The sequence below is a fragment of the Zingiber officinale genome, chromosome 11B, assembly GCF_018446385.1.
Source record: "Zingiber officinale cultivar Zhangliang chromosome 11B, Zo_v1.1, whole genome shotgun sequence".
NCBI classification, from domain to species: Eukaryota; Viridiplantae; Streptophyta; class Magnoliopsida; order Zingiberales; family Zingiberaceae; genus Zingiber; species Zingiber officinale.
The window spans coordinates 2,942,627-2,964,215 of record NC_056007.1 but is presented as its reverse complement, the minus strand read 5'-3'; the positions used below and the strand labels follow the sequence as shown (position 1 = coordinate 2,964,215).

The window sequence follows — 21,589 nt, the reverse complement described above, 5'->3', positions numbered from 1 at the left end:
AAAACATGTTTTTTTATTCAAAGCGTGCATTTACAATAAGATATCCTAAATGGAGGTGGTTAAAGGAAAGAAGTTTGGAAAAAGGTGTGGAAGAACATCAGAATTTTGTTTAAGTTTTTTTTTTTTTTTTTTTTTTTTTTTTGAAAGGCCGAGATGCTCGTTGCAAAACTTAATAGAGCAAATCATATCTGCTGAAGGATGACATGGATTTGCTGGAAGAATATTAGAACATGGAGAGAAGGTTTGAGATTTAGGTGGCGTTTGGTTTAGAGGTTTAGGAATGGGGAATAAATTTATTTTTAAACCTTATGTTTGACTGATGGAATGAAATCAAGATTTTGGAATAAAATAAAAAAAACTTGAATATGGATAAAATCCACCTCCTCCCTTGGATTTCGATGGAATAGGAATGAGAATTAAGTTTTGGACGAAAATACCCTTAGTATATTTGTTCAATTTTTCTTTCATTGCACTCTCTCTCCTTGTTCTCTCTCATCATATTTTCTCTCTCCTCATTCTACCATCACACTTTCTCTCTCAACATACTTCCTCTTTCTTCATTTTCTCTACAATTTTTTCTCTGTATTCTCTCTCATCACTCTCCCTCTCACATCATTTTCTCTCTCTTCATTCTTTCCTCATTTTTATCAATTTTTCTCTCTCATCATATTTTCTCTCTCCTCAATCTTTCTTACCATACTCTCTCTCCACATTTCCTCTCATCACACTTTCTCTCTCTTCATTCTCTTCCATCACACACTCTCTCCTCATTTTCTCTCATCACACTTTCATTCTCTTCATTTTTTCCCATCACACTTTCTTTCTCATCACATTTTCTCATCATATTTTCTCTCCTCAATATCTTAGTTTCTCTCATCACACTTTCTCTCTCATCATTTTTTTCCATCACTCTTTATTTCTCAGCACACTTTTTCTCTCATCATACTTTTTCTCTTCTTAATATCTCCTATCACACTTTCTCTCCTCATTTTCTCTTATCACACTTTCCCTCTATTACTTTTTTTCCATCACACTTTTTCTCTCAAGCATTCTCTCTCATCATATGTTTCTCACATTCAACTTTCTCTTCCTTATATTTTTTCTCTTATTTTTCTCTAAGGGTCAAAAAAGAAATTTAGGTTCATTTCGATTGAAAATATTCAACTAACCAAATATTATTTTTAAGACTGATACTCAAACTCATACCCATTCTTATTTTACAATACTATGATACTCATTCTTATTCTGATTCCTAGGAGAGAACTAAACGCCACCTCAAAACCCAGCTCCTTAATTTTTGTTGACACATCAGGAAAGGGAAAATAAAGGAGCTCAAGAAGTTCCATAGGGGATGCCCTTAGTTTTGGAATGAAATAGGAACGAGTTTAATCTTTGTTTTTTTGCTACCATCATATCCATTATAGATCTTGTCAAGATCCACTTCGAATATTGAATTTTACAAACACACACACCCACACAACAGGAGTACTATTTGTTTGATCAGTTTCCAGCACTCATTATATTTGAGGCTGTCTCTACAAGATAAGGCATGGTCTTTCTGTGCCGGCTAAGTCCAACACTGCCGGAAAAGATATGGAAGCATTCAAGCTCCGACGTCGTCTCCTCCACCGACTCCAGCAGTCTCTCCATTCCAAATTTCTCGAATAATCCAACACTATTGCTGTCGGAGTTCATCATCCAAATGGCTTGTTCAATCACAAACCTCCTTATTCTGGGGACCTTGATATCTGGATATTCGTACTCCTTCAGTATTTCTACCAGCTTCTCAACGAGCTCAATCTCTTGAATTTCAGCTTGCTCCAGTGCTCGAGCAAACTCATCAGCATTTGTGAATTTGCAGAGCTGTGTGACCAGACCAACAGATGCTTCCAATAGTTTCTCTTTTTCCTTCAAGATGGCCTTCAGTACCTGTTCGAGCAAGAAAGTTTAAATATCTAAAAAAAATCAATTAACAGAGCATGAATCTCACAGTGGGCATGGCGGCAGCAACTTGGCCGAGATCATCATAGCATTCCATTCTAGTATAAGCACACAAATTGCGCAAAATCCTCGAAGCATTGATTCGGAGAACGGGATCGGTTAGCACGCCGATGAGCTTCTTCAATACCTCTGGTTTCTTCAATATACGATCACAATTGTTGCTGCTTTCCAATGCCAACATCGCCAGGGTCTCTCCTGCCTGATTGCATACATAATTCTCATCATCACTGAATCTAGGCATGAAAAAGATCGACACGAGCAGCTTGATAACACCACCTGTGTTACCAATCTCCTCCTTAGCATGCTCATCCATACTCAAGCTTTTTAGTATCTCAATTCCCAACTTTTGCATCTGGATATCTCCATTCTTTATCATCTCCCTTATGTTGCTCACCGTGAACACTATTTTCGATATCTCCTGCCGGAGCATTTTGCCGACCTCTCCGTCAGTCTCGACCAACATCTTCACCAGTTGCAATGATCGTTTAACTATTCTGCTCTGTGCCGTCGGTGTGTCTCTGTCTCTGCTTGAACCAGTCAGGCCTATGATCTTGGAGAGAAGGCCTCTGGTGCTTCCTATCTTACAACAGTTGTCATGGTCAGTGGAGAGCTTCTTGAAGATGAGCAAGCCCAGCAGGTTGAGCTCATGAGGATTAATCTGATCAGAGGTGCTGCCACTGTGGAGCAACGACGACAATGACTCCATTGCTCCAGGAATCGCAGCGACTCGAAGCACGTTTCTCCTCCTTCCCGCAAGCTCTGACATAATCTCCGCCGCGCACAGCCGGATCTCTTCTTCTCCCGGGTTCTTCCAATTCAGCATCTCGATCAGCCTCTCCATCGTCGACGTCGAAGACCCAATTTTTCTCAGCGTGCCGAAGACAAAACGGGCATTGCCCACCAACTTCCGTAGGACTTGCAGCCCCATAAGTCGTTCTTCGTGGAATTCAGAGTCCAGCAAATCCTCAGCGAAGCTCACCAAGTTCATCTTGAAGCCGTCGAAGACGCTGTCATTAACGCACTTGGTGTAAATCTCGTAAAAGAATCGCCTAATCGGAGCGATTCCCATCGGCCCGAGCTTGTACTCTCGACTAACATTCTCTAGAAGACGACACCAGTAGATCCTCCACGCCCAGTAGCTTCTCTCCACCAAAAAGATGAGAGCTTCACCGAGTGCTAGTCCAAAGAAGAGATTTAACGAGATACTCGCGTTCCTTTTACTTTCTACTTCTGCGCCGTAATCCTGATCGATAAGGCGCATCAAGGAGAGCGTCACACAGGTAACGGCGGACAAGAGTTGAAGGCAGGAGAGTGCTCTGCTTATGAATTTCGATGCGACTATCCAACAAACATCGCCTTGCAGCTGGAGTCTTCCACTGTTACTGAGAGGGTGTGCAGGGAGCTGCTGCCACTCGAGCTCATGGCTGCGGCTGAAAATTCGGATGCCTTCGATGACGAGAATTACCGTCACAAAAGCGTAGTCGTTCGGCCGGAGATCGTCCAAGAAGCCACTAAGAACAACAGTCGTGGCCCAGATGAACGCCAACGCCCCGAGTCCAGTGGCGGACTTCTCTAGTATCGCAAGGCGGAACGCCAAGAGCGTTAGCTGCTTTTCAGGAGGAGTGTGGATTATGCTGCTCTTCCACTCTGCCGGGGTTGGATTTGAATCGCTCGGTGCCGGATGAGGCGCGAAGAGAGAGTGCCTTGCGAAGTCCAAGATGCTGCCGTGTCGTATTGGAATTTGGACATGGTGCGGCCTCCGGTCTTGTGGATCTTCTACTGATTGCTCGTTCGCAAACATCGTCGCCTCAGCGCTGCTTTTATCAGCGACAGAGCTCTTCTTGCGAAGAATCATCGAGTCTATCTAGCTCAAGGAGATAGATAGATAGATAATTAAGTTGGTAGAATCTTTTAGTCTGATCTATTATTATCTACGAAGGTTGAGGTGTTGTCCCTATAATTTCCTTGGAAGATCGGACAAGGATGATTTTTCAATTACGTTCCTATTTATATTTTTATTATGCTATGCCATGTTTTTATTGAAATAAGATCCATGTTTATTTTCTATTTTGAGTTCTTATTCAGTTTTTACGACACATGCAGATTAGGATTTACCAGTTCTATCGTCAACATGAATCTATCTGCTAAAATAGATCGTGTATTTCTCTATATAGGTATCTTTTTAAAAATAATATCGTCTTAAAAAACTTGATAATATAATTTTGATCTCTTTGGATGGATCTAGTGGTTAGTGCATGAAGTATTGCATAATGAGGTCTGAGATTTGAATTTCGACAAAACTGAGGTAAATATCTTTCTTATGTGCTAGTCACTATTCCAAAGGCTAGTAGTCACCCGTGATTTACCTCCTCCGTATTGACCTTGGGACGAGTTGACGGGGGCGCTGGGAAAGAATATATTCATCTTTTTTTACTATAATAATAATATAATTTTGAATTAATAAAAATATTAAGAACGAATATATTCATCTTTTATCATCATATTTAAAAAATAATAACAATACAAAGAACGTCTCCATTCTTATGAATAAAGGAAAGAGGGTAAGAAATGAGATGTGTGCCTGCCATCAACGAGGGGACTACGACAGGCTACTACTTTCTGCATCCATGCGATGGAACAATTGCGTTTCAAACATAAAAAGGTAAGATAATCATATGGCTACACGTTACTTTATGCATGGCCACCAACAAAAACTTTTTTTTTTTAATTTTTTTTTTAAATGTGGTTCGGATATTTACAAAAATGGAAATGAAAAGTTAGCGGAGGGGTAAAAGCGGAATAAAAGATGGCAATCTCAACATTGCGTGCCTTTTAGAAAATCTGAAACAATGGGTATGCTTATGAGAAATTGCCTAAGAAAATATTACGTCTCTTGAAAGAAAATTGCTTTTCCTCACACTGCCTCCAGTCTCTTTTCAGATTTTGTCCCCTTGTAAATGATCTTTATACCCCTAACTCATTTATTTGTATTTTTTTATTTTTATTTAATTTTATTTTTAATCAATTTTTTATTTTATACATACTTTTTTTTTTAATTTTTATTTAATTTTATTTTTTAATCAATTTTATTTATTATTATTTTCATCAATTTTTTTTTATATAATTTTTAATATAGGTTAAAAGTTCTCATTTCCTTTAAATTATTTTTCTAATTTGATATTTAAATTATCTCATCAAACTCTTGATATATGTTAGAATCTTTTTTTTCTTTAAATTATCCACCTCCAATCTTTAACACATGACACATGTTAGAACCTCTCTCTCCTTAAATTACTCATCCTCTAATTCTTGACACTTGTTAAAACACTTCCTCATTTTAAATTACACTTCTTCAACTCTGACATATGTCAGAACATCCCCTTCCTTTAAATTATCCATCCTCTAACCCTTGACATATGTTAAAACATCATTGTTTCTTTAAATTACTCCCTTCTAATCTTCACACATGTCAGAACTTCTACTCCTTTTAAATTACTCTCCTTCTAACCCTTGACATATATCAGAATCTCTCACTCTATTTAAATTACTCATCATTCAATTCTTGACTCATGTTAAAACATCCACATCTTTTTAAATTATCCTCTTTAATTTTTGACACATGTCTCTCCCGTTAAATTATCTATCCTTAAATAAAAAATTACAAATATATAATAAAAAAATTATTCAAAAAAATAAAACTAACTGATTAAAAAAATAAAACCAATAAAAAAATAAAACTTTAAAAAAAACACAAAAACACAAAAACACAAAACGTGAATTTGACTCAGAGAATAAGAAGGGTATAAAGGTAAACAACAAATATGAGTTGGGAGGGGAGAGGATTAGGAGTGGGAATAACAGTTCTCATTCTGAAATTTTGTACATGCCATAAACGAGGGGACTACCTACTGCGTACTATCCCTCTTTGCCACAGACTCAGTTGAAAATTGCTTATTGAGTTATAACGGCTTTAATTAGTCGCCCGCTAAATCGACTCACTGATGTAATGCCTAGATAAGTCCAAGTCAAACGTAGCTTCCTGTACCGAGCCTTATCCGGGGCCGATAGCGTTGAGAAGGAAATAAGTTCAAATTTACTACAGAAGAAAGAAAAAACGTGAGAGATAAAAGGAAAGCAACTCGGGATGATGATGTTGACATCGACGTTGGTGGCCCACAGGATCAATTTGATAGGTCAACTCCCTCATTAATCATGATTGATAATCTATAAGCCACCGCGGACTGGATCAATCGGTTAAGATGTGACATCCTTGCACAATGAGTCGTAGGGTCAAAGGTCCACGGACGCGCACTGGATGAATAATCTGGGCCGGCTGTGTTAAATTTCGGAGACACCACATTTTACTGGGGCCAGCATTCACCGCTGATTTACCTCCTCCTAGGATCCCTGTGGGGCCAGGCCTAGGGGGCCGCTGGGCGGCGGGACCCACCTTTTTGCACAATGATTGATAATCTATGAGTCCCACGGGGTTATCCGAAGTAGTTGGGGCGTAGTAGTTTGCCCAATGAGCACGTGGGTTCGAATCACGGCGGCAGCAAGGGTGTAAATCCCTTATCCCCGTGTCCCTCAGCCCACTGCGCCCTCAACCCCTTAGGCTACCGTGATTAACCCCCCTCGTGATAGCCTTGGGCGAGGTCCACGGGGGCGCTGGGGGCGAGCGTTATCACCCTTTTGCCCAATGATTGATAATCTATCGTTCCGGATCTAATGATTAACACATAAAATATTATTATAATAAGAACTGAGATTTGAATCTCGGTAAAATCGAGGTAAATATCTTTTTTATGTGTTAATCATTATTCTAAAAGACTAGTAGCCGCTCGTGATTTACCTGCTCAGTGTTGACCCTGAGACGATTGACAGGCGCTGAGGACGAGCGTATTCGTCTTTTTTTTATCATAATGATTGATAATCTGTCAGTCCCCTCGGGATGATCTAATAACTAGCACATGAAATATTATCATCATAAGGTCTGAGGTTCAAATTTCGATAAAGTCGAGGTAAATGTCTTCCCTATGTACTAGTCACTATTCCAAAAGTTAATAGTCGTCCATAATTTATCTCATCGTAAGGTCTTGACACAAATAGTCATCCGTAATTTATCTTCTTCATGTTGACCTTGGGACGAATTGATAGGAATACTGGAGTGGAGTAAACGTTTTCATCTGACGACAGATAATGCATATTACAAGTTAAAAGTTTTCATCAGGATTTGATAATCCTTGATTGATAAAAATCATCCGCTCACCAAAATAATAGCGAGTTTTTTTTTAAAATTATTGGTCAAATAAATGACTGATAAATTTATTTAAAAAATAACAACCAAGTATATATTTGATAATTTTTAAAAATAAATGATTGATAATGATTTTTTAACTATCGATCAAGTAAAAATATTTTAATCAAATTATTAGTCAATTTTACAAAAAATAAATAATTAATCAAATTTTTAATCATACCTCAGCTTTGTTTCCTTTTCCTTGAGTAAATGAAAAGCAATGTCATAAGTCAGCCTCGATGAAAGATGAAAGGTTGAAGATTGATTCAAATCTTAATACATACGAAATTAAAGAAAATGTCTAACCCCTATCATTTGTGTAAATATTAATTTAACTACTAATTAATTTTATAGTTAAATAAGTTGAATTAATTAAATTAAAAAAAATCATAAAATTTTAATTAATATAATTAAAAGTGATTAAAGAAGTTTTGATATTATTTCTAATATAATTATTATAAAATCATATAACTATTTTCAGGTGCAACCATAGACTTGAATGCTTAAGCTCAAGTCACTCATCTAAACTTTATGAACCTTGTTTAATATTTCACCTCTCTCGGTACCAATTAACACAATCGATTTAGATAAGAAATCCATTTTTAAACTCAACTATTAACAAAAAAATTCTGGTACACAAATTAACTTTAGTTCACTTGTCTATGCTCACAAACTCTCTTTATTTTTTAATTCATCGTATTGAGACTAAATTAAAGTATCGTAATAGTACCTTGCATAGAGGTTTAGAAGAGAATAAGATTCATGTATAGATAATTGATAGTAAAATAAATTATCATGTTAATGAAAAGTAAATCAGTGCTATTTGACCTGTTGTTAACTGCCTAGCCCAAGAATTCTACTTTGCCTATTAATTGTGTGTCTAGGCTAATAAACTCATGTGTGATGCCAAATAAACCTTATTTTCCAATTTTGCACATCAGTAAATCCCGCTTTATGGTTTGCAAGGGATATTGATTGGAAATTGACATCGAGCAGAATATGTATATTATTCTGGGGCGTTAAATTACAGAAGGATTAATAAGAAAATAAGAGAAAAGTAATACAAAAAAAAGGAATAGTCGAAATTAGGCATAAACTTATGATGAAATCAAAAGCGTAAAGAAAAAGAGATCTTCTCCTAAACATCATCTAAGCCTAGATTTATATAGTTCTCAAAACCCACAAAAAAAATCTAAATGAAAAAAAATAACCAATTAGACTTATTCCCTAAGATTTAAGATAAATTAACTAACAAGACTTAGCTCCCTAAGATTTAGGACCAAATTAAATATAATTAAGAAAAAACAAACTAAACATAATTAACATATTACTAATTAAAAAACCAATTTGGATCCCCTCCTGCATCAGTCACTGGAAGTTGAAAAGAACTTGTACTCGAGTTTAGGGTGAGTGTATCCGGCTCAAGAGTATAATGACTTAGGTGTTTTACATTAAAAACATAAGAAGTTTTTAAATAACTAGGAAGTCACAAGCTGTAGGCATTGTCATTAATCTTTTCTAGTATCTCGCAAGGTCCAATCTTTCGATCTTTAAGCTTGTTGTATTCACCAACAGGGAAATGATCATGAGTTAATACAACACAAACCATATCACCAACGTCAAAAAAAACTTGACGTCGATGTCGATCTACCTTGATCTTGTACTCGGTGTTGCTTTCCTGAATAGCCTGCTTAACCTGCTCATGAATGATCGGAAGATACTTGGCCATCTCCTCAGCCTTAGGGTTAGCTTGTCCTAAACGCAAAATAGGGACTAAATCCAGTACCCCTGATGGGTTTCATCCATAAATAACTTCGAAAGGATTCAAACTAGTAGTTATGTTCTTTGATCTGTTGTATGTAAATTCTGCTTGAGGTAAAACCAGATCCCATTGCTTTGGTTTGATTCTTGTGAGACATCTCAGACGATTTCCCAAGCTCCGATTCACTACCTCAGCCTGACCATCTGTCTGAGAGTGATAGGTGCTGTTGAAGTTTAGCTTCGTCCCTAACTTTCCCCATAAAGTCTTCTGAAATTGACTAACAAATTTAGTATCTCAATTTGAAGTAATAGTTTGAGGAATACCGTATAAATGCACAATCTCTTTGAAGAAGAGGGTGACAATCCGAACAACATTCATGATTTTTCTGCATGCCACAAAGTGAGCCATCTTGGAGAATCGGTCAACCACAACTAGAATAGAATCTGCGGTCCATTGGGTATGGGGTAAACCCAATACGAAAACCATGCTAGCCTCACACTAAGGGGCGTCAGGATTTTGGTAAGGGAGTATACAAACTAGCATTAGTGAGGGTTCCCTTACATTGTTGACAGACAAAGCAACAGTCCATGAAATGAGCTATGCCACTGGTTAGCTTGGGCCAATAGAAGTTGGAAGAGATGATAGCTAATGTCTTATCTCGATCGAAGTGCCCTTCGTTATGCAATTCATTGATAATGTGTTGCCTTAAGGAATAGTCCAGAATGCATAATCGTAGTCCAAAAAATAGATAACCATTATGCAGAATAAAATCGTTGTGAAACCCATTAGTCACCTCTTGAAATATCTTGCCGAAAGAGGGATTAATAACATACATATCTAAGAAAGATCCAAAGCCGGCAACCCTAATGCTCATGGTAGTAATCAGGGAAGAACGATGGCTTAGAATATCTACAACACGATTGAGACTCTTGGATTGACGCTTCATCGTGAAGGTGAACTCTGGAAGTGTTAGAACGGGTGCTTCGGTCATCTTTTGCTTCACGAGTTGAAAACTAGTCATAGCTGCTTCAGTCCACTTGAACTTGTGCCCCTTGAGACACTCAGTGATAGGAGCAATTAAGGCGTTGAAATTTTGGATGAATTGGCAATAGAAAGAGGTCAATCCATGAAAATTTCGGACGTCGTGAATGGTTTCTGGCTGCGGCCACTCAAAGATTGTGTCTATGTTTGATGGATTTGCATGAACACCATCAGTAGATACTATAAATCTAAGAAACAAAACTGAGGTCGTGATGAAAAACACTTCTTGTTGTTGATGAACAAGTGTTCCGCCTTTAGCTTCTCAAAAACATTACAAAGGTGATCAAGGTGCAAAGCCCATATCGGACTATAAATGAGGATGTTGTCAAAGTATACAACCATGAATCTTCCCATGAAAGGTCGTAAGACTTGATGCATGAATCTCATGAACGTGCTGGGTGCATTGGATAGTCTAAAATGCATGACCATCCACTCGTACTACTCATGCTGTGTCTTGAAGGCGGTCTTCCATTCATCCCCGGGCTTGATTCGAATCTGGTGGTATCCACTCCTAAGATTGATCTTAGAGAATATTTTTGAACTGGAAAGTTGATCCAACATGTCATCTAAGTGAGGAATCGAAAATCTATACTTCCCTGAGATTTTGTTGATGACTCTATTATCAATACACATGTGCCACGAACCATCTTTTTTTGACACGAGTAGGGAAGGGACTGCATAAGGGCTCATACTCTCACGAATATAGCCTCGTCTCAATAGCTCCACAACTCGTCGTTGTAGTTTTTCAACATCCATAGGGCTAATATGGTATGCCAGCCGGTTAGGTAAGCTTGACCCCAGAACGAGGTCAATCTGGTGTTGAATGTCTCTCATAGGGGGGAGTCTCGGAGGAAGGTCTTCAGCCATCAAATCAGCAAATTCAGATAGGAGTTGCTGCACCTCATCTGGTAGATCCGAGTCTAGGTCTATTTCATCACTTTTGTAAGGAAGCAAAGCAAAGACCATATCTTTGTGCTTCATCTCGTTCAAAAATCTGGACATAGAAAGTAGTGTAGGGTTATTGTGGTTACCAAATTTGAAGGGTTTCCATCTCGTCCAGACTCCGAATAGAATGCAACCATGTCAGGAGGCCACAAACTCATTATCTTCTTTATAAGTAGCCTCTATCGTCCTTCTTCTAGATCCAAAAGGAAGGTTGGTAGCCTCATTTTCTTCTCGTAAAAGCTCGAAGGGGAACATAACCATGTTGAATGATATGAGATGATTGTATCCCTGGATGCTCCTGCATAAGACGTCCTAGGTTGAAAAGAACTCATCCTCGAGTTCAAAATAACATCTTCAATATCCATAGTGTCCGTTTTCTTTACATTGTCTTCCGATACGACATGAACTGCATCTTCAAATAAGACCAAATCTCATGGTCATCACTATAAAGTGTTGGTGCAATCATGCCCTGGATGTTTTCAATGTATTGACAACGATTTAAGTTTAGGTTAATACGTTTGGATCTAACGTGTGCTGCAAGTTTTGCAGGAAGAAGTCCAAGAAGGTCGAGTACCGGAGTCTTGGCAGGAAAAGTCCTTGCAGGTCAGAAGACCGTGTGTAAGGCAAGAGAAGTCCAAGAAGATCGAGGACCGGAGTCTTGGCAAGAAAGTCCAGGGATGCGTTCATCTGACACGAGGTATTAGTTGGGAAACCAGCAAGCAATCGATTGGTAAATCGATTGAGGCGCATAACTATGGAACAGAATATTGCTGAATTGATCAGCCAATCGATTGGAGGAAACCAATTGATCGGCCGATCGATTGATAGCCTCTGCGCGAGAGCACAGAAGGAACTTGGTGTTGGTGCAATCATGCCCTGAAAGTTTCAATGTGTTGACAATTGTTTAAGTTTAGGTTAATACGTTGGATCTAACATGCACTGTGAGTTTATAGGAGAAGTCCTTGCAGGTTGGAAGACCGGATGTAAGGCAAGAGAAGTCCAAGAAGGCCGAGAACCAGATTCTTGGCAGAAGAAGTCCTTGCAGGTCAGAAGACCGGATGTAAGGCAGGAAAAGTCCAAGAAGGCCGAGGACCAGATTCTTGGCAAGAGAAGTCCTTGCAGGTCGGAAGACTGGATGCAAGGCAAGGAAGTCCAGGAGAACAAACGTTCACCTGACATGAGGTATTTGTGAAAATAATATGTATTAATCTACTTGTGATCAATCGAGAAACTAGAAATCGATTGGTAAATCGATTGATATGCATGGCTATGATACAGGGAGTTCCTAGATTGATCAGCCGATCGATTGAAGGAAACCAATCGATCGGCCGATTGATTGACTGAGCTCGCGCGAAGAACAGAATGGTTCTGAATCGATCGACTGATCGATTGGAGTAAACTAATCGATCGGGCGATCGATCGGAGAAGATTCTGCGCGAAGAACAGAATGCTTCTGAATCAATCGACCGATCGATTGGAGTATACTAATCGATCGGCCGATCGATCGGAGAAGCATCTGCGTGAAGCACAGAATCCTTCTGAATCGATCAGCTGATCGATTGATGGTATTCAATCGATCGGCCGATCGATTCATAGAGCATCTGCGATTCTGTGAGCCTACATCTAAATCGATTCCTTAATCGATTGATAGATTCAATCGATCAAGAGGAATGCCCTAATCGATTCAAGTTCAAACAAAATAATCGGCACCGTTGATCTTGACGTGATGGCGCTCAACGGATATTTTTGAATCGATCGGAATATGCACTCAATCGATTCACGGCGATGATGATGTGAAAAATGGCTAGTTTTCTAGACGTTTAAAAGAGCAAAAAGGGAAAACAAAATAAAGTATAGATACTGTTCCATTGCTCTCTAAGGTTTGAACCGGTGAAGTGCTCAAGATCTTAAAAAGTGTTCAAGTTCAAGCTCTCCCCTTCACTACTTTTCTGAAGTCTCACTCTATAAAGAAGAAGCCAGTTCAAGTTTGTAATATTTCTTTTCTTCTTCATTGTAGTGATTGTGATCTTTTACTTTGGAGAGGGAGAGTTGTAAGTCTTGTAAGGTTTCTCCACCTTCGGTGTTATTCCGAGAAGGAGAAGTTTGATAGTGGAAAGGTGACGGTGGTGTGGATCCTTGGATTAGTCACCTCCTTAAGGAGGTGGATACCAAGTAAATACAAGAGTTAGCATTGCTTCCAAGTTTTCGCTGCGCAAAATCAAGTCGATCAACAAAACGAAGTGAGCCATTCACTCCCCCCTCTAGCTCAACCGATCCCAACAAGTGGTATCAGAGCATCGGTTTGCTTTTGAGGATTCACCGCCAAGAAAGCACAAGTTAAGAGCTACAAGATGTCATTGAAGGAGGGACATAGTACTTCACGACCACCGTTCTATGAAGGCAGCAACTTCGCTTATTGGAGGAGACGCATAGAGCATTATCTCATGACCGAAATTGACATGTAGTTCTCAATCACGGAGGGATTCACGGCACTAACCGAAAATAGAAAAATGCTTGAATCATCAAGGTGGACTGTTGAACAAAAAATGAAGGCTCAAGCAAATGCTAAGGCAATCGTGACTCTCCAGTGTGGGTTGAGTTCGGAACAACTCAACAAGGTTGGACCTTTCAAGAGTGCCAAGGATTTATGGGATAAGCTCATTGAGCTAAATGAAGGCACCAAGGATTCAAGAATTGCAAAGAGAGATCTCTTAATAAATCAACTTCAGAATTTCGCAATGAAAGATGGAGAAACGGTAAGCTGACTACATGGGAGATTCAAGGAACTCTTAAATGGTCTCCATTCAGTTGGAGAGAGTGTGGAGAACCGGGATCTCATAAGGTATGCCTTAAAATCCTTCCTGAGAAATTCATTATGGTCATCCATGGTGGATGCCTATAAGGTTTCAAGGGATTTGTCAATAGTAAAATTGGACGAATTATTTTGTGAACTAGAATTGCATGAGCAAGCTAACACAAGCCACAAAGAGAAAGGTATAGCCTTGGTTGCAGGTGAAAAGAGCAAAAAGAAGCACAAGGAAAAGAAGGAGAAGAAGGAGTCATCTTCAGAATCTGAGCAAGATAGTGATAGTGATAGTGATGAAGAGCTATCATCAAGTGAAATGACAAATTTTGTTCGAAGAATGATGAGACATTCAAGGAAGTTTGACGAGAAGGATGTCAAGAAGATTTTCAATGATGAAAAGAGAAAAGGTAAATCTCTTGTGGATTCTAAGATTAAGACTGATGTAATTTTCTATGAATGCAAGAAAAAGGGGCACTACAAAACAGAGTGTCCAAAGTTGAAGAAGCAAGAGGAAAAGATCAAGAAAAAGAAGAAGGCTTTGAAAGCCACATTGGACGACTCATCGTCAAGCTCATCAAAAGAAGATGAAAGGAAGAGCTCAAAGCACATGACTCTCATGGCCTTAAGCCATGTTGAAGATAGTGAAGACAAAGATAGTCATGGGGAGTGATATGGGTTAGGTTTCATGGATCCCCAGTGAGGAAGGGAAAGAAGATAGCCAAGTTGAGAAGATAGATCAATATCGGTCAAGATATATTTCCAAATAGATAGGCCAATATCGATCAGGGTATACCTCCAAGGAGGTAGACTAATATCGGCCGGGGTACACCTCAAAGGAGGTAGACCAATATTGATAAAGATATACCCCCAAGGAGGTTGGCCAATATCGGCCGGGATATACCTCCAAGTGAGAAGGCTAATATCGACCCGGGTACACCTCAAAGGAGGTAGGCCAATATCGATCAAGATATACCCCCAAGGAGGTTGTCCAATATCGGTCGGGATATACCTCGAAGTGAGAAGGCCAATATCGGCCGGGATATACCTTCAAGAAGGAAGGCCAATATCGGCCAGGATATGCCCCCAGGGAGGCAGACCCATATCGATCAAGATATACCTCAAAGGAGGTTGGCTAAGATCAACCGGGATATACCTCAAAGGAGGAAGGCCAATATCGGCCGGGATATACTTCCAAGTGAGCAGACCAATATCGATCGAGATATACATTCAAGGAGGAAGACCAATATCGGTCGAGATATACTTTCAAGTAAGCAGGCCAATGTCGATCGAGATATACCTTTAGTGAAGAAGGCCAATATCGACCGGGATATGCTCCCAGGGAGGCAGACCCATATCGATCAAGATATACCTCCAAGGAGGTCGGCTAAGATCAGCCGGGATATACCTCAAAGGAGGAAGGCCAATATCGGCCGGGATATACTTCCAAGTGAGCAGGCTAATATCGATCGAGATATACCTTCAAGGAGGAAAGCCAATATCGGTCGGGATATACTTTCAAGTAAGCAAGCCAATGTCGATCGAGATATAGCTTTAGTGAAGAAGGCCAATATCGATGGGGATATGCCCCCAGGGAGGTAGACCCATATTGATCAAGATATACCTCCAAGGAGGTCGATCAGCCGGGATATACCTCAAAGGAGGAAGGCCAATATTGGTCGGGATATACTTCCAAGTGAGCAGGCCAATATCGATCGAGATATACCTTCAGGGAGGAAGGCCAATATCGACCATGCTGAATAATACCTTGAAAAGATATACCGATATTGGTCAAGGTTACATACTTGATAAAATATAGCCCAGTGCTAGCTAGAATAATAAACCTAAAGAGGCACGAACAGACATTACCCAAGGAGCCTCATAAGAGGTAATAATAATTGACCAAACCTAGTTAAGTTCAGCTTCGACCGACACAAGGAACAATGTTATATTAAGCTATCTATGATATAGCAAAAACAAGAGGGGCGAGTAGGAACGATAGAAACACTGTGAAAGGACTTGTGAAGCAGGATAGAAGTAAATATTTTAAATAGAGTAGTTAATGAAGATATTTGCAATACATGATTGTATAACAAGTGTTATATATTTGGCGGGAAATGTGTTTTTAGACTATTTTGCAGGTACTAGATGACAAAGAAGGTACATCTGGGGTACAAAAAAGATTCCTTAAAAATCATTGCCACAAGTACGCATCTTACGTCATCTCATAACAAACTCTAACAAACTGGGGTCCACTTCATGACTACGGAGGTTGTATGAAGTGGTATAAAAAGGGGAATCCTCTCCGTTGGTAAGGTAAGTTCACATCATTGCGCACACTCATAACCCTAGTTTTTCAACTACTGTTCATCTTCTTCTTCCTTCTTCCACACCAAGAGAGATCACTGACTTGAGTGTCGGAGGGCCTAGCCAGGGATTTCCACCCCGGTCTTAGGTCACTAACGATAGTGTTGATTGGTCTCTTGTGCGCAGGAAGCCTTGGAGGCTCCGGATCTGGGTTATCTTCGATCGGATCTCTTTATCGCCATTGGTACTTTGCATCGGAAGGACATTCTGGGGTTTCATCTTCTTGGATCCGATTTGGGCTTCTCGGATCGGCGTTCCGTAGGTATTATTTTTCACCAGCAGTAGATTTTTTCTCCCGGCTCTCCATCTTGTTAAGCTTCTCAGACAGGATCAGGGAGGATGTGGAGTCTTCAAGTGAGTCATCATCTAGTGATGATGAGGTAATTTCTCCCAAGCTTGATAAGATGTATGCCACCATTGCATACTTAACCAATGCACTAGCTAAATCAAAAGGGAAGGTTAAAAAATTACAAAATGAATTAAAATCACTTAAGAATGAAATTGTGTCATGTGAAATTTGCATGCTTCATGAAAATGACACAAATGATTTTGATGATCTTAAAAAAGAAAATGCATCGCTGAAATTACAAGTTGATGATCTTAGAGGAAGGTCTTCAGCCATCAAATCAACAAATTTGGATAGGAGTTGCTGCACCTTATTTGGTAGATCCGAGTCTAGGTCTATTTCATCACTTTTGTAAGGAAGCAAAGCATAGACCATATCTTCGTGCTTCATCTCGTTCAAAAATCTGGACATAGAAAGTAGTGTAGGTTTATTGGTTACCAAATTTGAAGGGATTCCATCTCGTCCAGACTCCGAATAGAGTACAACCATGTTAGGAGGCCACAAACTCATTATCTTCTTTATAAGTAGCCTCTATCGTCCTTCTTCTAGATCCAAAAGGAAAGTTGGTAGCCTCATTTTCTTCTCGTAAAAGCTTGAAGGGGAACATAGCCATGTTGAATGATATGAGATGATTGTGTCCCTGGATGCTCCTGCATAAGACGTCCTAGGTTGAAAAGAACTCATCCTCGAGTTCAAAATAACATCTTCAATATCCATAGTGTCCCTTTTTTTTACATTGTCTTCCGATATGACATGAACTGCATCTTCAAATAAGACCAAAATCTCATGGTCATCACTATAAAGTACCTCATCAACTTCATCATCAAATATCAGTTTGCCAAGTGCTTCAATCTCGTCTTTGTCATAAATTGGATCATCGAATAATTCGATCTTGTTGCCATCTCCGTTGTCTCTTGCGATTGGACGATCGAGAGAGTAGGACTGGTTGTACTCGATGTTGCCGAGGTTCACATCCTCATGTTTGACTCCACCGCTGTGAGAGGAAGGGGGGACATAGAGGCGCTACGGAGTCGGTGTTCTCTCAAAGTTGTAGGTGGTGGGGTGGTTGATCCCGTATTTCTCGAAACCAAACTTGTGCTTGGACAACTCTTCTCGATTGGAAATTAGGAATTTTTTAAAAGGGGAATAAAGGAACTTACGATCTTTATGATCTTGTGCTGCTAGACGTCGAGATAACTTTGTGACTTGTCTCTATAGATATTGAATCTCGTCTTGGGTGTTACGACCATGATGTGAGACTTCCTCAGTCGGAACCTGCCTTTCATGACCATGACCACGCCCATGACGATCCTCCATTGGATCTTAATGAGCTCTGATACCAACTGACGCTGAGCAGAATATGTATATTATTCTGGGACGTGAAGTTACAAAGGGATTAACAAGAAAACAAGAGAGAAGTAACACACAAAAAAGGAATATCCAAAATTAGGCTTAAACCTATTATGAAATCATGAGCGTAAAGAAAAAGAGATGTAGTTGTAATGTGGCTTAAGTGAAATCAATTGATTCAATATCAAAATAACTTCTCCTAACATCATCTAAGCATAGGTTTATATAACTCTCAAAACCCTAAAAAAAATCTAAACAGAAAAAAATAACCAACTAGATTTATTCCTTAAGATTTAGGATAAATTAACTAATAAGACCTAAGATTTAGGACCAAATTAAATATAATTAATAAAAAATAAATTAAACTTAATTAATGGATTACTAATTAAGAAAAACCCAATTTGGATCCCCTCATGCATCATAAATTGATATGGTTTGGGCTTTCTATTTACTGGAGCTTAGAGAACACGTTGAGGTGCTTTGGAGGATGTAGGATATTAGATATTTTTTAGAGAGAAAGATTTGTTTCTTGAAGAATTTACTCTTGGTGTTGGAACACTCTAAGGTAAAAGGTTAAGGATGAAGGGTAAGAGTGCTTTAATGTAAGATGCGGATATCAGCATATCTAACCTTCATTATAGATTTCTTTTGTAATATTAAATTTTGATTCGTTTGGTGAAGTAGAATGTTATATTAAATTTTGTATATATTTTACAACAGTTGTCATGGTCAATCGATAGCTTCTTGAAGATGAGCAAGCCCAGCAGGTTGAGCTCAGAGACGTCATACTCCACCATATCATGAGGATTAATCTGATCAGAGGTGCTGCCACTGTGCAGCAACCACGACAATGACTCCATTGCTCCAGGAATCGCAGCGACTCGAAGCACGTTTCTCCTCCTTTTCGCAAGCTCTGACATAATCTCTGTCCCGCATAGCCGGATCTCTTCTTCTCCTGGGTTCTTCCTGTTGGAACCCCAAGGTTGTTTTGATGTGATCAACAAGTTAAGTTAGGTCATGTGTGTTTCTAACCTTGTGTCTAAGTGTGCAGGAGCTTAGGAGTACAGGTACTCGAGCGGAAGACGCAGCTAGCTAGAAGGACGGCACGCTGTGCGTCCAAGAGACGAGGTGTTACGGAAGAGTACACCGGCGGATGAGAAGGAAGCGTGCGGTGGTTCCGAGGGACGAAAGCCGGAGCGGAAGATTGCTCAGGGAGCAAGAGACGCAACTAGCGAGAAAGTCGGCACGGGGTGCGACTGAGGGACGAAGACTGCGGATGAGTACGCTGGTGGACGAGAAGGAAGCACGCGACGATTCCGAGGAATGAGAAGCCGGAGGGAAGCCTGCTCGAGAAGATCGAAACTTGGGTTCAGGTGAGCCCTTTTCGATGGCAGAGATCACCCAAGCGAGCGGATCCGGAGTAGAAGAACCGGACCGAAGCGGACTGAACCGGAACTAAGGTCCCGACGGAGAAAAGTCAACTCCTGTTGACTATAGTGCTCCGGGCGCTCAGAACCATTCCGGGCGCCTGGAACAGCCCCGGGCGCCCGGAATGGCTCCGGGCGCCCGGACCTTGAAAATCGACCAGATCGTGTCAAACACAATCTGAACGTTGGGGATAAAGTTTTATCCCCCCAGGGCGCCCGGAACCCTTCGGGGCGCCCCTACCAAGGCTATAAATATAGCCTTGGTCCAAAAGCTTTTCAACGAACTCATTACTTGTAATTCCAACGCTTATGCACTTCTAGTTGTAGTTAAGCTTCTGTTTTATGTGCTTCAACGCTGTAAGAGGCTTCCGCCTGAAGGAGTTTTAGTGCATAATCTTCCTTGGATTAACAACCAAATCGGTTGTAACTAAGTAAATATCTTGTGCCTCGTCTTTTAATGTTTTATTTATTTGCTCTGTTTATTATGCAAGTGTTAGCTTAAAGAGTTCGAGAAGGGTTAGTTTTATTTTTTGTGTTTGCAGGATATCCAACCCCCTTCTAAGCCGGTCGCAACGGTCTAACAAGTGGTATCAGAGAAGAGACGTTTCAAGAAGGACTAACCGCCGTCTGAAGCAACAAAACGATGGCCGGAGCTAGCGACTATCCACTAGTATTCGAGGGGGAGTTTATTGTTTGGAAATAAAAAATGGAGGTATATTTAAATTTAGATTTTGATATTTCTTTAATATTGAAATGTGGTTATGAAGCACCAAAGACAACGAATGGAGAAGAACTCGATCTACGTCTCTGGAACAAGAAGCAACGTGACGAGTCAATGGCAAACGGTCGGGCATAATTTCATCTTCTAACCGTAATATCAAATGAAGATCTCGACAGAATAGGCGAATACAAAAGCGCAAAAGAACTTTGGGAAAAGTTCTTGAAGCTCTACGAAGAACCTTTGGAAGCCGACGACTCAATAGACATCGAGCCACCGACAGAACAGTCCGAGACCGAAGAAATTGCCGAGACAGCAATCATAGCGGAAGACCCACCTACAGATGAAGAAAGCTCATCCGAGATGAGCATTGAGAAAGGGGGAGAGTCTTCGGAAGAAAGTAATTCAACAGAGGGAGAACCAACGGCCGACGAGGTAAGTAAGGTATGACCTTTATTCTCTGAACAACTGGTTAATTCAATAGAAAAGTTGCCTGAAGATTTTTTTGATTTAAAAATTGAATTATCGAAAGAGTGTTTCGGTTTACCAATCATTATGAAAGAATTTTGTAAATTAAAAAATATTTTGACAAAAGAATTTTACAAGTTAGAAATTTTGCCGAAAGACTTTTGTGAATTATAAAACATTTTTTCGAAAGAATTATGCAAACATTTTTTGATATGTTGTGCAAAAAATCTTTCTTTGATGTTTGTACTACAATCTGAGTACATATCGGAAGGGCATTTCTACTTATGATTTAGCAGAAGTCATCTTTTACACCATGCATGATATGCTGAATGGTCTTACTAGCCATGTCTCATGCTATGAATTTTGTCGAATTGTGCATGACACACCAATTTGCATTTTGGATTATAATGTGATCCACCATATATTCATATCTATTATAAGTACATATATTCAACTTGATGATCTAGCTGAAATGATGGACAAATTCAAATACTTGTGAACTCTCTCGATAGACTATTTTGGGGATTCAAAAACTTGATGATTTTATTCGAGATGGCTATAAATCATGGGGAAGAATTCGAGTATTGATTATTGAGTCTTATTATTATTTAGAAAGCGTCAGTGACTTTGTAAAACTATGATTTCTTGAAATTTATGGTCAACCACCATCACTATCAATCTGTAAGTTCTATTCTTATAAGTTCTAATTGGATACAATGACATTCTGATAAAATACACAAGCAAATTGACCAACTTGAGACATCAATACAGAGTACGAAAAAAATGCATTTTTCTCAGTTGCTAAAGTAGAAAAGTTAGCATCCCTACAAGAACTATGCTTCGTTGTGGGCACAAAACCCGAATATAAAATTGATGAGTTATCTATTGCAAAACTTTCCAATGTGGGCAATCTTGAAGAGGCCAATAACGTCAACTTGGTCAATAAAAGTTATCTCACAAGCTTGAAACTGAATTGGAAGAACACTAAGGACTGGTTTTGGGATGAAGCAAGCAGTAATCATGGCCAAGATCAACAGGAAGTTATGGCAGCTTTGATAGTTA

The 21,589-nt window shown here is 39.5% G+C and overlaps 1 protein-coding gene across 1 annotated transcript; it reads right to left on the bottom strand.

Moving 5' to 3' along the window:
- Positions 1–1,366: 1,366 nt before the first annotated feature.
- LOC122034615 lies at positions 1,367–3,895 on the bottom strand. The gene is made up of 2 exons (XM_042593929.1): positions 1,991–3,895; positions 1,367–1,929 (listed from the first exon to the last, which is right to left on the bottom strand). Exons 1-2 carry the CDS (start codon positions 3,854–3,856, stop codon positions 1,501–1,503), a joined length of 2,295 nt encoding a protein of 764 aa, XP_042449863.1. The 5' UTR covers positions 3,857–3,895; the 3' UTR covers positions 1,367–1,500.
- Positions 3,896–21,589: the final 17,694 nt, after the last annotated feature.

Bases quoted from the DNA above. Each gene is read 5' to 3' on its own strand.
- LOC122034615 (XM_042593929.1), bottom strand. From the start codon at position 3,856: ATGATTCTTCGCAAGAAGAGCTCTGTCGCTGATAAAAGCAGCGCTGAG. The intron at 1,930-1,990 runs GTGAGATTCATG...TTGCTCGAACAG, and splicing joins TTGCTGCCGCCATGCCCACT to GTACTGAAGGCCATCTTGAA.